Raw genomic sequence first — 14811 nt, 5'->3', positions numbered from 1 at the left:
TTTCTTTACCTTACTCTTTTCTTTCTTCTTTCTTCTCTTTTTTTTTTTCCTTTTTCTTTCTCCCTTATCCGATTTCCTTCATTAATGATGTCTTCTCCATTTTCATCACCAATTTCACTTGACAAAACTCATGAATTCCAATTACTAAGAAAATTCCTCCATAAGAATATTTTTTATAGATCATACGTTTGTCAATTTTTTAATTTTTACTGAACATATATTTAGTTCTAAAAAATTTAACAAAGTAAGATTGAAATAATATTTATGTAACAAAAAATCCGAAAATCCAACAAAACCGAACAATCCAAACCGATATAATTGGTTTGGTTTGATTTTGATAAAATTTGAACCAACCCGTTCCATGTACACCCCTAATCTATATAGTTAATACAAAATATAGAAAATGTCCAGCTGAAAAAAGACTAACAACTCAAATTTATAACACTACAACTTGAACTCTAGACTTTTAATCATTAAATTATCTTTCTGGAAATAATTTAAATATTTTGGTCTTTTGAGTATTGTTAAAGGTTGAGATTCTTTTATTATTTTAAAGTTTAAACCATAATTTTTGGAACAATTTAATTTCGTTTATTTAGAGGGCCAGTGAAATTGAAACTTGATTACCTTATGAGAGAATTTTCTTAGTAATTGGAATTCATGAGTTTTGTCAAGTGAAATTGATGACTAAAATGGAGAAGACATCAGTAATGGAGGAAACGGATAAGGGAGAAAGAAAAAGAAAAAAAAAAAAGAAAGAAAAGAGAAAGGTTTAAAAAAAAAGTACTAAGAAAAAGGAAATAGTGTTTGTAATACACTTTAATATAATTAAAGAAAGAGCTAATTAGTTTAGGTGAATTCCGTTTCGAAAAGGGCATATATGGGCCAATTGTGTAACTTTAAGGGCATATATGGACCAATTATGTGACGGTAAGTGCATATTTGAGCTAAGGTATTAACGAATGACAAATATGCTCAATTTCGTATAGTACAAGGGCATATTCGGACCTTTGCCCTACTTTTAATGAACAAATTAAGGTTAATATAATTAATTTTATTGTTAATTAATACTAAAAGGTAAATTTTTTAATATATATAAAAATAATTATAAAAAAAATCAATTAAAATGGATCGGACCTAAATTCAATTATATTTTAAGTGAGGTGATAATATTATTTTTTTTCGCTGATAATTTAAAATCAGGTGCAACTTAAATAAAATACGTAGTAGTATTGGAATTTGGAAGACAAGTACAGTAATCAGCCGCCGCCGCCGCCACCGTTAAACACAAACGCAGAGGTGAAAGCGCAGCCTAAGAAGTGCAAAAATGGAGGCGAATAGATTGAAATCAACCACAAGTACATCATCTCTTTGTTGGAAAATCCTTCGTCGCCCTATGTCCAATTCAGGTCTCCTATATTGCCTTCACTTGCATTCCCACATAATCAAATTTTTGATTTTTTAATAAACTGTATTAAATTGTTGTGTTTCAGATAATCAATCTGAATTGGGAATCAAGCGAATATCTAGAAAGGCAACCCACGGGTTTAATTTGATCCCGTGTCATCTGATGAAAGACGGATCACGTGATGCTACTTTATGCTATACATTGCCTATTCCTAATGCTCCTACACTTATTCTACAGTGAGTTTCCACTTTTAAGTTCATTTCCTCTTCTTCCCTCTTCTTATATACAAAGAGGATACACGATTTGAAGTTTATGAGCTTATGTAGCGACTCGAGTTAATAGACAATTCTCCCTCCATTATAATTTATGTGAACCTATTTCCTTTTTGGTCCGTTAAAAAAAATAACCCTTATACCCTTAATAAAACTTTTATAACCACATAAATATTTGACCCTTTTCTGATTTGTTTAGGACCACAAATTCCAAAGTCTTTCATTTTTTCTTAAATTCCGTGCATAGTCAAATATGTTTACATAAATTCGAAGTGAGGTAGTAATAACTAGGCTCATAGTTAAATATATATAAATATTTTGTAGATTTCTTATTACATACATAGGGCTACTTGGTTCACGTGCACGCATAGTAGACATCAGCCCCTGGTGCCTTCATCACCTTAAATTGAATTATACACACACACACAACTTTATAAAAAAAAAACACACACACACATAGTTGAATAGTTCTTAAAATATTAATTTTATGTCAAGTTCATACTTCTTGCCAAAATAAAAATAGTAGTGGTGCAGTAGTGTTCCACTTCAGTTACCTTGACATTAGCATCTATTTTGATTGATGAATTTACATAGTCAGTTTTGTTTTTCCTTTTTTCATTTCAAGGGGAATATATTATGGCTTTTATACTTTTGCCATGTATTGCTTTGCCTTTTCATTCTTTCACTCCTGTAAAGAGAAAATAACGGAAAGTAGGTGAATGGTTTTTCATTTGAAAATTTCTTATAAAAAAAAAAAAAAGTTTTTCATTTGAAAACGGGTTGATGGTGTTCATGAATGGTTTCTAATGCTTAGAATTTGATGCAGTCAAAGACTGGACAATCGAGCATCTTAATGATTTTGAGGTCTGCAATAGATATGATATCGATAACACTGGACTTGTTTGTGAGCTTTTTGTGCATTCTTCCGCTCTTTTCTTCTTTCATAGAAAGTACGTAAATTTGCCTGGTTCTGCTGTAAGCTGCTTTATCCTCATCCTCCTTCACCTGGTTGTTTTTTGATTTCTCTCCATTAAGCACCAAAGAAATAAAAGTTGATGTCTTTCAATCACGGACTGGTTGTGTTCAGTATTGTGAATTCTTAGTTAAACGTGGGAATTGCTGCATCATATTCTCTAAAAGTAGTTGCATGAATTTCCACGTAGTAAGTGTTGGATGTGTATTTATCAGTTATCACCTGTGTGAATCATATCATTTTCAATCTCGCCAGTTGGTTTACTGATTAAAAGAAATATATCTCACAGCTTAGGTGAATAAACCACGGTCCAAATGCATTGGCATTTACTCTTGACTGGTATCTCACTTCAAAGACTAATCTCTTATTTATTCTTTCACTTTGTCTTCTTCTACCCAAGGTGAAACTAACAGTTCTTTTCAAACTACAAATGTGAATACTTATGCAATGTTTTGCTGTTTGTCGAGATTGGATTACTGTTGAGAAGTTGCTTCCTCCGCCAAAGAAATGCAAGATCATTGAGGTTAAATTTGTATGAGATGGAGTGGATAATCTCTTTTCTTGACATAGGAATTAAAAGTGCTCTGTTTTGATGATTGACAGTGTGATAAAATAAAAATAGTTTAGATCCAGGACTAGGAATACTAATCTGTTACTCTTCTTCTCATTTGTTGCTATGTTTTCATGTTTTTGAAGTATTATTATATGCAACGTGAGAACCTCTATGTTGCTTGTAATAGGCATGATATTAGTTGTTTCTTGTTAATGCGGTGAAATGCTTCTATTTAAAAAAACAATTTATATACATCTTCCACTTGTTTTATAATTTTGTTTTTTTGAATTTTTTTATAATTTCTATGTAGTTTTACCCTTTTAAAAATATTTTTTCCCAATTATATTATTTAAAAAATATTAAAATTAAAAGTTCCATGGGACTTATGCCCAGCGCCTCGAAGCTTACGCCTCGTCCCGTGACAAGTAAAACGCCTCGCATTGCACCAACACCTTTTAAAACACTGCTCTATGTGTTGGGGCCCTTGCTTTTTATTTCCTGGGAACCAACCTATATCAGTTAGGATAAATAAGCACATAGGTTGGTGATTGTTGAACTGTGCCTTTTATGGATGAAGTAATCAGACTTCATTGGCCTAATAAACTTGTCTGCCCCGATCATCATCCCTCATTACAGGTCTGATGTTTTTCAATTGCTGAATTGACGATGCAATTAACTATTTGTGGTTCTATATGCACCTAATTTATAGTTGTGCTTGAGGGATATCAGGCGATAAATTTCTGCTTGATCCAAGTGGAAAAGTGTGTGTGCTGTTGATTTTTACTTTACTGATGATGCCACTTGTTTTTTACTTGTCAATTCCAATAGTAACCTAATAATTGGATGGTTTGTCATTCAGTGATAGTGTGTTGAAGAATGTAGTATTTGTTAAGGCCTTGTCTTTTTTATGTCTCCTTGAACCTGGATACCTAATGCGTGCTTTTCTTTAGTCTCAGATATAGATTGGTGACCATGCAGTGAATCAAATTTATCATTAACCCTTCTAGGGATTGTCAGTCTTCTATTCGCTTTCAATTACAACAGTGGTTAATCTCCAATCTTCTTTGCTATCTCAATTGGTTTAAACGATAACCTGTGCCTATGAAACATTGCGTAACGTGTCGATCTTAATTAGTGGTTCAATTGCTTCGTAGAAATCTCTCATCTTTACTTCATATGTACTTAACATTCAGATATACAGCGTAATATAAATGCCAACTCTGCTTCATTTGGTGGTACAGAGGTGAAGCCATTGATGCTACACTGGGGTCAGGATAAAGTCTCTGATATCTCCAACAGATTCGACGTCATCATTACAAGTGACTGGTAGTTCTTTTCTCTTTTCTCACTGAACTTTTTTTTGTCCCTCGTTGAGCATTCCGCTTAAAGTTGTAAATCAAGTGCATTATTTTTCTGTTTCATCGTTTTCACGTCAACGACTAATCAATGTTAACCAGAAAATAAGCCCTATGTTTTACACAGAAATTGTATAATGATCGTGCTGGCTACCCAATCCTTTTCCACAATATTCTGTACTTTGATTTGTTTAGATGACTTTACTGAAGTTTTATAGAGTATTATGATATCTGATCAGAGAGAACTCCTTGTTGGCATCTAGCTGTGATGAGATGGAGTTCCTTTCTTGTCTTTATTGGAAGCAGTCTCTCATGTGCACATGAGAGAATTCAACGAGGAGCTTTTTCCTTTCTATACATTAAAGATATTCTCCTTTACGTTGGTGTCATTTATCATTTTGCAGCACTTTCTTCAAAGAATTCCACGGAGCACTTGTCTGAACTATCAAATCATTGTTAAAAAAGGAGGGTCCATCCGAAGCCATACTTTTCAGCCCCAAAAGAGGTGACTCACTGGACAAGTTTCTTGTAGAAGTTAAAGATAGTGGGTTGCGTTTCAGGACAGATGAAATCTATGACACAGAAGTTTGGAGGCGTCATCAGCAATTCATTAATGGTGATGATTCCTGGCCCAATTATGAGATGGATCATATCCTTTATTGGTCAGAATTACGTGGTGGAGATCTGCAGTGCAGGTTTACTGCGTCCGCCATGCTTATTTTGTACATATTACAGTTATTCAAATCTATTTATACTACGAAATATGAACTGATTCCACTTTGGAGAAGTTACAAACTATTACCATTTTTCAAAATTTTCATATTTGTTTTGGTAGAAGGCTAGGCAGCCGAGCGTTGTCCTTACTCGTTCTAGTAGTTTTAGTGCATTCCTTAATATTAGTCTTGTATTTTCTTATTATCAGATTTTTTGGGATTACTTATAGTTTCTTTCGCTTCTGTTTTCTGATTGGTTTGCTGGTGTTTTTGCTTGCTTCTACTCCTTCCTCTCTATCTTTCTTGAGCCGAGGGTCTACCGAAAATAGTCTCTCTATCTTCTTAAGGTACGGGTAAGGTCTCTTACACTCTACCCTTCCCAGACCCTACTAGTGGAATTACACTGGATTTGTTATTGTTGTCGTGTCTTTGCCAATGGCCCCTCCTAGAGTTCTTAAGTAGTTCAACTGCAAAATTCAATCTATGCTTCCTTGCATACAAGTTGGTCGTTTTTCCTCAAGAGTAATCTTCATTTTTATCCTACACATTGAGTATAATTGAATTTCACTTGTTAACTTGGGCACAACTAGTAATTGATATCTGAGGATTAGCTTAAAAAAAAACGGATCACTTGCATCAGCTGATGACCTGATGTCAAGAGTGAGTCTGTTTTTGTTAGTTCTGAAAAGTCACAGATTATCAAGTTTCCTTAGCTTGTTAAAATCAGTTTGTTGTTGTAGCATCTGCTAATCTCGGTAAATTTGTGGAAGATTTTGTATATCGTAAATCAAGCTACTTCCAGATTATAATCCAGAAACAGAAACATCTCTCTTTGTTCAGCTTTATTATCATTCTGCAATCCTGCAAATGAATGTGCAGTTAAATTCCAGAGCCTGAACTAGTTAGGTTTAAGTTGAATAAAGATCCTTGAGAGTGTTTGCTCGGGTCGTAAAGCCAGTCGTCTTTCTCTTTTTCATTAGATAGGGAAATGGTCTCTACAGTCCAATGAAACCTTGTTGTTGTTGTTGTTGTTGTTGTTGGTGGTGGTGGTGGTGGTGGTGGTGGTGTGGTATCTCTAGAAAAGCTGAAACATGTAGTCCTGTTGAAACAGAATAAGCAGCTGTCTTATCTAGCTTGGGTGTCACAGGCCCAAATCCTTACATTGGGTAGCGGTACCTGCTCGCCCGTGCGGCGCCTGCAGTTCCCCTCGCTGCAGGCCAGCCTGTTTCCTATCCCAGGATTCCCAAGCACGATCCTGTGCCTGTTGGTGGGGCTCGCCCCAACTTGTGCCGCCCGTAAGATGTCTAGGCCCTAGACATGTCGTGGCGCTTCTTCTTAGGATCACAATACATGCGCGCCCTGGGGGATTGGCTTAGGACATGTCTTGTCCCTCGCCCAAGACTGAGCATCGCTCCCGCGTGCACAGCCCAATCCTCAAGCTTGACACTCGCCTAGTGCATCCGCGACTAGCTCGTTTCTCGCCCGAGTAAGGCAACCTTTAGCCCTTGGCCATTGTCATGCGCGTCTTTCGTGCCATGCCCATACATTGCCCTCGCGACACGCTTCCATCCCGAAGGGTGCAGTGTCGCCCCACAACTGCACCTTTAGGCCAACGGACCCTTGCTTGCATGGTTGAACCCAAGCCATGCTCACAAGTCGACACATGATGCCCCTATGATAAGTCCATCAAGTATCCGATCGGCACGTAGGTCTCGTTCCAACATTCGGCAGCCCGCGGGGCTGGCCGTCCCACACATCGAGCCTCCAGCACCACTTTGATGCCCAACGCTAGCCCGAAGGCGTTGCGCCGTCCATAGAGTTCCCAAACTCGTATGGATACCTTTGACACTCCTTTGAGTCATCTAGGCAGGCCCTTGAGGTTGCCCCCAAGGTAGCTCGTTCGATACGGCTCGGTGGCAGCACGTATGGGGGATGTAGGTCGGAGCTTTCATCACCTATACCCCCTTATATATGCTTAAAATTAAAAAGTCCAAGTTGCCCGAGTAGACAATTCTACGTTAGACCATTAGAATGACCTTTTCTCACCAGTTCTTGGCCGAAATCACAACTCCAAAGTGCGAGTTGTGACATTGGGTCCTCATTTTAAGGGAAAGAAGACACTTCCTCACTCTTTTTTCTTGACATGGTGAGCACCCAAAGTTAGCTAAGGATGTTTAAAAGCAGAGTTGTTGCCCCAGTTGTTACATCCAGAAAGATGTATATTTATAAAAAATAATGGAGGAAAAAGGCATGTAGTCTCTTTGTTCCATTGGCTGAAGAATTTGCCAAGCATGTCTAGATAGGTAATTTGGAAGCAAGAAAAGGTGTATGGTATATGGCAAAAGTCATTTTTTAGGAACATATTTTCCTGTGAAGTCTTTTTTGGTGTTTGGTTACTAATAAATCATTCTTCCGTGAAAATAACCGCATGGAGACTAGCGTTCAAGTTCCAGCATACTTAAAAAACGTTAGGTGAATTCTTTCCATTTGCTAAATAGTGAAGAACACAAAATATTTAAATAATTTGTTTTCACAGTGAAAGCCCCAACTTGTATGGTACTAACTGAATCTTAATTTTCAATAGAGTACCCTATTAACCAAAAAAATTTCAAGTTGTTCCGTAGAGAGTAGAGACATTAACAAATATTAAGATGATGACAACAAAATTCAAATGGATGTTTCCAAAATTAAGGAGTAGTTAGTAGTATGACTTTTCTGCAGAATAAATATGAATAGTTTAACTCGTTAAAAATTTCAAAATATTAAGCTATTTAACATTTTACTCCATAGAAAGTTGTTTCTTTAATTCATATAGAAAATAAAAAAGACAGATTCCTATCTCAAAATTTAAATGCTAAATCCTTGTTCAAAGGAAATGTAAAAGTTGAAAATAATGAAAGTTCGAGCAATATAACAAAGTTAGTGGGACAGATATACCATTTTGCATAGTTTAGGGTCTTACGTGATTTTCTAAAATCTTCAGGGTGCAACAGAATTCAATACCAGATGTGTTGGCCTCAGTTCGGAAAATCAAACTGTCTGTTTCTTCCCGAAACCGAAGGTTCTTCAACCCTAATTCTCCCGCCGGCCGGTCACTCGTTGCCGTTTTCACCTTCTTCTCCATCTACTTCTCTTAGATTAGAAAATAAGTCAGAATTTTTTTGGTATCCCAATTAGGAAAGTGAAGAAAAATTCGAAAGTACTAATAAGAGTAAAAATTTCGCAATTTTTAATCTGACTTTGAAGCAATGGATGAAGAAATGTCAAATTCAGCGAGGCGAATGTCAATGCGAACTCGTAAGGTTGCTCCAAAAATGGCTGCTGCTCTTGCAAGTTCTGATAATAGAACTCAGGTTTGCTAATTACACTTATTTATGTTTTATCCCAATTTTTGTTGTTTTTTAAAAAAAAAATTTGAATTCATCAATTTAGGAATCCATTTTAAAAAAAATATATCTATGGTTTTTAATAATCTATTTATTCATTTTTAGGCTATGCTGGCGCGTCTTGATGCATTGGAAAGTGATAATGCAGTAGTGGAACAACAACTACTTGACGATGATGATGAAGCTTCTCTTGACGATGAAGATCAAGGTTTTTTTTTTTTGCTTGCACAAATTTTAGCTTGTTTGGAGTTGAATTTCTTGGTTTAGTTATGGTGCATTTATTCTCTCTATTCCTTGTGTTATGCCAACTGTGCATACCAGAGTTTCCCGTAACATAGTTGCTACCAACTTTAGATAAAGGCAGAGGCACAGCCAGTGTACATGTTATGAGTTCGGTGAATCCAGTAACTTTGGTCCAAATCCTGTATTTGTCTTGAGAAATGAGTGTACAAATTCTTAATTTGGAACCCAGTAACTTAGACAAAGGAGGAGTATTGTTGTCAGTGGCGGAGCTAGGAATTTTAATAAAAGGATACAAAAAATTCAAACTTGTGACCTGAAACAACTTATGAACTACATTTGCCACTACAAGGGGATTCAACTGTCAGTATATATACGAAAAAATTGTTTTTTCCCTATTTGGGTAGTATGATTTTCCAATGAAGTGGGTTCAATTGAACCCATTCTTTGTCTGTGGCCTCGCCACTGATTGTGGTAGGTTAGCTGTTGCAGTAAAAATAGTCTAAGTATGATGAGTTCCTCTTAATACTGAATTGAATTCGTTGGTTGGGATGCGCTCATCTAGGCACGTGGCACGTGTTACATCTACTAATATGGCCTGGATATGGCTGATTGTATATGGCGTATCGGCGTATCCATATAGTTGAACCCACTAGTTTATAGTTGAGGCATAGTTTTGATTGGTTCCTTCTGTTCTATTTCCTTCCACTTAAACATACTCTAAGCAGTAGTGTGACTGTGAGAATAGAAATTTTTGTCATTTATGCAAGCAATTATATACCATGAATAGTTGATATGAATATAGATCTTTCTTTTTATTGTTGATAAGAAGATATATATTTTCCAACACTTTGCATAAAGTCTAACATTTACAGGATTTAGTTGTTTCGTGTTGCTCAATAAGGGGTGTAAGAAGAACATATGGACTTGTACAGTGTGAATTTGTTTGTGTACATTTACATGCTTTAGTCGATTCATATTCTCAGTAAGGAGTGTTTCCACAGTTCGTTCACATTCGCACTGGGTCCTATAATTCACTTCCTTGTGCGTTTTGATGGAAGATCAGCCTGCATTGCTACCCATAAAAGTGAGAGGATGGAATAAAAAAATTGTTTTAAGGATGTTGCTTTTATTTGGTCTGCGGGCTTAGTACTTACCCAGAGAAAAAAGAAGGAAATGATTCGTGGGATGTGATTCTTTTCTTGTGTCTGTGGGCTTAGTATTCTACTCAGAAAACTATTACTATTAGGCTCTTTAAAAAGTTAACGATCACTGGACCATGGGATGGAAAAAAAAAAGGAAAAGAATATAATTGGCTATCAGATGGGTGATTTCCCCCTTTCCATTGAAATAGAGAAAGGGGAATCTTGTATTATCTTCATTTTCAGGACTCTTTCTTAGGTTATGTTCAGAAAGATATAGCCCAGAATCGAGGATACAGTGACATTAGTTTCATATTAACCATTTTTATCTTGCCATCCTTGTCTTCTTTATCTTTTCCATCCTTCACATACTTCTTGTGTAAACCTTCTCTTCCAGTCTTAAGATGAGGATTTGTATTGTTCTATTCCTTTCTTCTCATATTTCCTATCATGACCTTTTCTGACTCACTTTCAATTTTTTAAAATATTATTCCAGTAGTTCATAAGAAGTACCCAAAAGGCACAAAACGGAAAACACGCCAAGCTAAGGCACTTGAGAATAAGAGAGCGCCCAAAACATTCCTTGAGCTCTTGCATGAGGTATAGATTTCCGGGGCTAGCAGATGCTTTCTTTCTCAGCTTCAGTGACATAGATTAACCTCTCAACATTTTACTTATGAAAATAGGCAAACCTGGAGTCCTTGCCACCGCATGTGCCAACCTATTTAAGAGCAGCAGTGGGACCACCAAGTTCCATCTCTCGCCGTCATTTCTGCACGGTTTGTGGTTTCTCTGCGAACTATACATGTGTGCAATGTGGGATGCGCTTTTGCTCAATCAAATGCCAGACCATCCACAAAGATACTCGGTGCTTGAAATTTGTTACTTGATTAGTGAAAACTTGAAACCTAAATGAATTGGATGGACATCCTTGTAAGCTCAATCCTTGTCTTGTAGAATTTGCTAGTTTCTTGTTTATATAGTTTATGTATATATTCAAGTACTCTGACTAATCCGATTCATTGGACTTTGTCCTTTTTCTCTAGAGCACCATTGCTTGATATTCAACCTCCTATCTGTTGTATGTTAGTTTGATATGTTATAGAGCCTGAAATTGGATTATCTAATTCACTCACTCTTCAACAAATCAATTCAGAAAAAAATTATGTTTTTTTCCAGCTTTTAATAGATGATATCTCTGCCCAGAGCTACAGGTCCTTCAGTTATGATGCTATCTTAAGTGACTCATCAGGAAACGAATTATGTTACCTTAATATCTAGCTCTGGCGATCATTTTCCTTGATGAGCAAGTGAAAATCTTGCCATTGTTTTCAGCGTAATATGTGATCAGCTACAAATATCAAGAGTTCAAAGAATCATATGAAAATTATTTCATGTAGCTGTGTGTAATAGTAGTAGGCAAGCATAGGAACCAGAAACTTGGCATATTGGCTTGGGGCCATGAAAGCTCCATAATTAGTATGCCACTGCAAACTGTCAAGCTTGTCAAAGAGCTCTCTTTTGCTGTGAGCTTACTTCATTCATGAATTTTGTTTTTCTGTTCTTAAAAATGTGTGTTTAGTTACCTGTTGTGTTAATTTGCTTTCCTCATATGTTTTTCATTTCTCGTGCTCTTTGTTAGTCAGATACTCCATTACGTCCATGGAAAATGGAGATAGATGAGTGTCCCTCTAATCATAATACCTTTTAGTCGTCGTTTTTTTTTTGCTTTTCTTCATCTTGGAAGCCATTTCAATTCCCTGTAACTCCATTCCCAGAGGATCTGCTAATTATGCTTCATTCATATAGCAGAAATAGAAACTTGTATCTCCATATACTGCTACCAGTAATTGTTTGGAAGCGTGTCGATCAGGTCGGCACATGGGCGGATTTATTGGGTAGTTTATAGGACACGTGAACTCATGGTCTCTCCGTTAAACTAGTTATTTTATGTATATATTTTAGTCCAACATTATTTGTTGGCACCCATGTTCCATAAAGGTTGAATAGTATACTTGTTTGATTACTGAGTTATTTACCCAACAGAACAAGGATCAATTCACTTATTACTTTTTTTCTGTTTCCGCCTCTAGATAGGCAGTGTATAAAGTTGAGCAGTATTGCTAACAAGTAACAAGAGTTTAAAGGAGCTCAAAGGAGTACGTTCTGTTGGTTCTCCACTGTTGAGAACTGAACTCGGTGAGCTTACCCACGTAACAGATTTTCCAGTTGTGGACTTCGGATCTAAGACATGGGTAGTGTTAAAAATCATGGCAAATTTTGAATTTCCCAATATCGTCTTTCACCCTTTCAAATATCAGAGGCGGATGCAACCTTATAGCATCGTAAAAATAGCACGGACTAGTCAGTTTTCGGATTGATAATTGAAAAATAGTCATTATTTTGCTGCAACACGGATCGGTCCAACATAATATACCGGAGATTGGTGCATCTGTGTATGAACTTCCAGCATATTATGGTGGAACTCCAACACGCGGAAAATTCCAGCATAATTTACTGGAGATTGGAGTACCTGTGTATGAACTTCCAGCATATTATGCTGGACCGCTATATTATACTGGAACTCCAATATATTATGCTGGAAGTCCAGTATAATATACTGAAATATTTTTCGGATTTCGAACAATGTTTTCGTTCAGATTTATCTTTACATGAAAAGTGGCTAAATTTTGATTATTTTTGAAACTGTGGTTATTTTTCAATTACCACTTGTAAATCTGGCTATTTTTGAATTTCTCCCTATAGCATCGGGTTCATCTGAACCCAGTTGTTTCAACATGGTATAAGTTAATGCGTGAAAATTCACTTAGATTGCAACAAATAGTAGGATTGAACTCATAATTTTAAAAATTTAATTGGTAGAACTTTTAAAGGCTGAATTCATAAAATAAGTTTAGCTCATCCGCACTTTATTTATAAAAGTTTGGCTTTTACAAACTGACTATACAAAAGAATTTTTATACTATCAAATAAAATAATTGACCTATGATAAGTGAGATATCTGAAAAATAAGAACATGTTAAAATACATGGATGCTATAAAAATCCTTTATATTGCCAATAAAACTTAAATCTTATACATATTACAGATAATTCGGATACCAGAAAACCACTGTGTCTACAACTATGCTGCTGAAATAGAGACCATCAAGCTTGTTAAGAATGGTAATGATTTAGTGGTTAAAATATCATGGCTCGTAATCAATGAAGTGTCGTCAGCACCAACTAGTGGTGGCAAAATTGATAAAAGAAAGCTCATATTATCTATTAAAATGAGTCGGATAATGAACTTTTTAAAAATGAGTCAAATATGGATAAAAAATTATATTGTCCACTTAACCAATAGATAATCCACTTAACCAATAGATAACTAATGGATTTAACTTTTACATTTGTGAAACTTTAAATTGGGGGTTCCTTAATTTTGGGAGACTAGGGATTCTCCCAAAAGTGATCATATTCAAGAAGTTATGGATAATATGGATAATTATATTATCCGCCGTTAACACATTTTTTTATCCGCATTAAATATGGCTTGGGTCGGATAATTTATCTGTTTTTGCATTACCCATTTTCGATCCATCTCATAACTGACCCGACCGGTCATTTGCCACCCCTAGCACCACATATGGTCCCTCAAATGATTTACAACCATCATTAATTTAGAGGTGGTAAATCCGGTCATTTGCCACCCCTAGCACCACATATGGTCCCTCAAATGATTTACAACCATCATTAATTTAGAGGTGGTAAATGAGTTGTTTGGGTTGAATTTGGGTTGGTCAAGATGGCTGCTCTAATAAATGGGTCAATGTCCAACCCAAAGTTTGCTTGGGTCAAGATAGGCCGGGTAAAGATTGGCTAAATAATGGGTAGTAGCTCAACCCCCAACTTGACCCAAATATTTACAATGTTATCAACTTTGCATTTATTCCATGTAAAAGGAAATTATAATATTTTCACAAATTGATTTGCCTGATATAAATATAAAAGTTGAAATAGAATAAGATAGCAAAATAAAAAAGCATAGGACTATTTTTACAGCTATTATCATCCTGCATAGGAATTTAGGCAGTACGAAATTGCTTATTTTATGAAAAATGAAGAATGAAAAGGTGTATTAAAACTTAGGCGGTAAAATATTAAAGTTTCATTTTGCAATATTAAAGCATGGTTCTGCACTTCTGGTATAAGCATGTGTTGACATGATGAAACAACTCAAAAGGAAAACTAAGCCGATGAAGTAAAATGAACCAAGAAATTGACTGTAAGAACAAAAAAAGTTCAAAACCTCTCCTTCATCTGCAAGTCATATAATAAAAAGAAGACAGGAACCTAAATTTCATGATTCAGTTAAGAGCCATCCTCTTGTCTTTCAAACATATTCTCACATGTATAGAGATAGGAATAACGCAGATGAACAATCTCTTGAACAATGTTAAAATGAAGCTGAGAAATAACACCTTGATAAGAGTTATTGTCCTTGAGACAATTTTATCCAAACATCAGTCAAACTAGTGAACTACTATAACAAGATTTTCTTTGAAACTAACAGAAAAAATACACTCATTTCATAGCTGACAACTACTAAGCAAATATTCAAGCCAACATCTTCTTCAACACAAACTTTTCCTTTTTCTCTTTCTAGCACCAAAGTTATCCTGACAAAGCATCACTCAACAGAAGTAAAATGAGAAATCACAATTTTGGAAGGTGTGGATAAATAGAGAACTTAAATATACAATCAAG

The 14811-nt window shown here is 35.7% G+C and overlaps 3 protein-coding genes across 5 annotated transcripts in view; 2 read left to right on the top strand and 1 right to left on the bottom strand.

Moving 5' to 3' along the window:
• Positions 1-1226: 1226 nt before the first annotated feature.
• Positions 1227-5512, top strand: LOC108945628 (calmodulin-lysine N-methyltransferase-like). 2 transcript variants are annotated; one of them, XM_070185753.1, is made up of 4 exons: positions 1227-1409; positions 1494-1644; positions 4448-4532; positions 4801-4959. In XM_070185753.1, exons 1-3 carry the CDS (start codon positions 1328-1330, stop codon positions 4482-4484), a joined length of 270 nt encoding a protein of 89 aa, XP_070041854.1. In that variant the 5' UTR covers positions 1227-1327; the 3' UTR covers positions 4485-4532; positions 4801-4959. The 2 variants fall into 2 exon arrangements, with proteins under 2 accessions (XP_070041854.1, XP_070041853.1); XM_070185752.1 differs by lacking the exon at positions 4801-4959 and adding an exon at positions 4966-5512 and having other exon boundaries at positions 1229-1409.
• Positions 5513-8217: 2705 nt separating this feature from the next.
• Positions 8218-11087, top strand: LOC104098995 (SWR1 complex subunit 6). Of its 2 annotated transcripts, none has more exons than XM_009605855.4 (4): positions 8218-8627; positions 8766-8868; positions 10542-10642; positions 10729-11087. In XM_009605855.4, exons 1-4 carry the CDS (start codon positions 8523-8525, stop codon positions 10930-10932), a joined length of 513 nt encoding a protein of 170 aa, XP_009604150.1. In that variant the 5' UTR covers positions 8218-8522; the 3' UTR covers positions 10933-11087. The 2 variants fall into 2 exon arrangements, with proteins under 2 accessions (XP_009604150.1, XP_009604149.1); XM_009605854.4 differs by having other exon boundaries at positions 10539-10642.
• A 3540-nt stretch (positions 11088-14627) lies between these two features.
• Positions 14628-14811, bottom strand: part of LOC108945627 (uncharacterized) — a 127736-nt gene continuing 127552 nt past the window's right edge. Inside the window, exon 4 of the mRNA XM_070186197.1 lies at positions 14628-14723. Coding sequence (XP_070042298.1) covers positions 14719-14723 — 5 coding nt within the window. The 3' untranslated portion in view covers positions 14628-14718. The remainder of the gene's footprint in view (positions 14724-14811) is intronic.

This window comes from Nicotiana tomentosiformis, chromosome 9 (genome assembly GCF_000390325.3).
Source record: "Nicotiana tomentosiformis chromosome 9, ASM39032v3, whole genome shotgun sequence".
In the NCBI taxonomy this organism is placed as follows: Eukaryota; Viridiplantae; Streptophyta; class Magnoliopsida; order Solanales; family Solanaceae; genus Nicotiana; species Nicotiana tomentosiformis.
The sequence above is the reverse complement of the archived record's forward strand: the minus strand, read 5'-3'. Positions and strand labels throughout refer to the sequence as shown.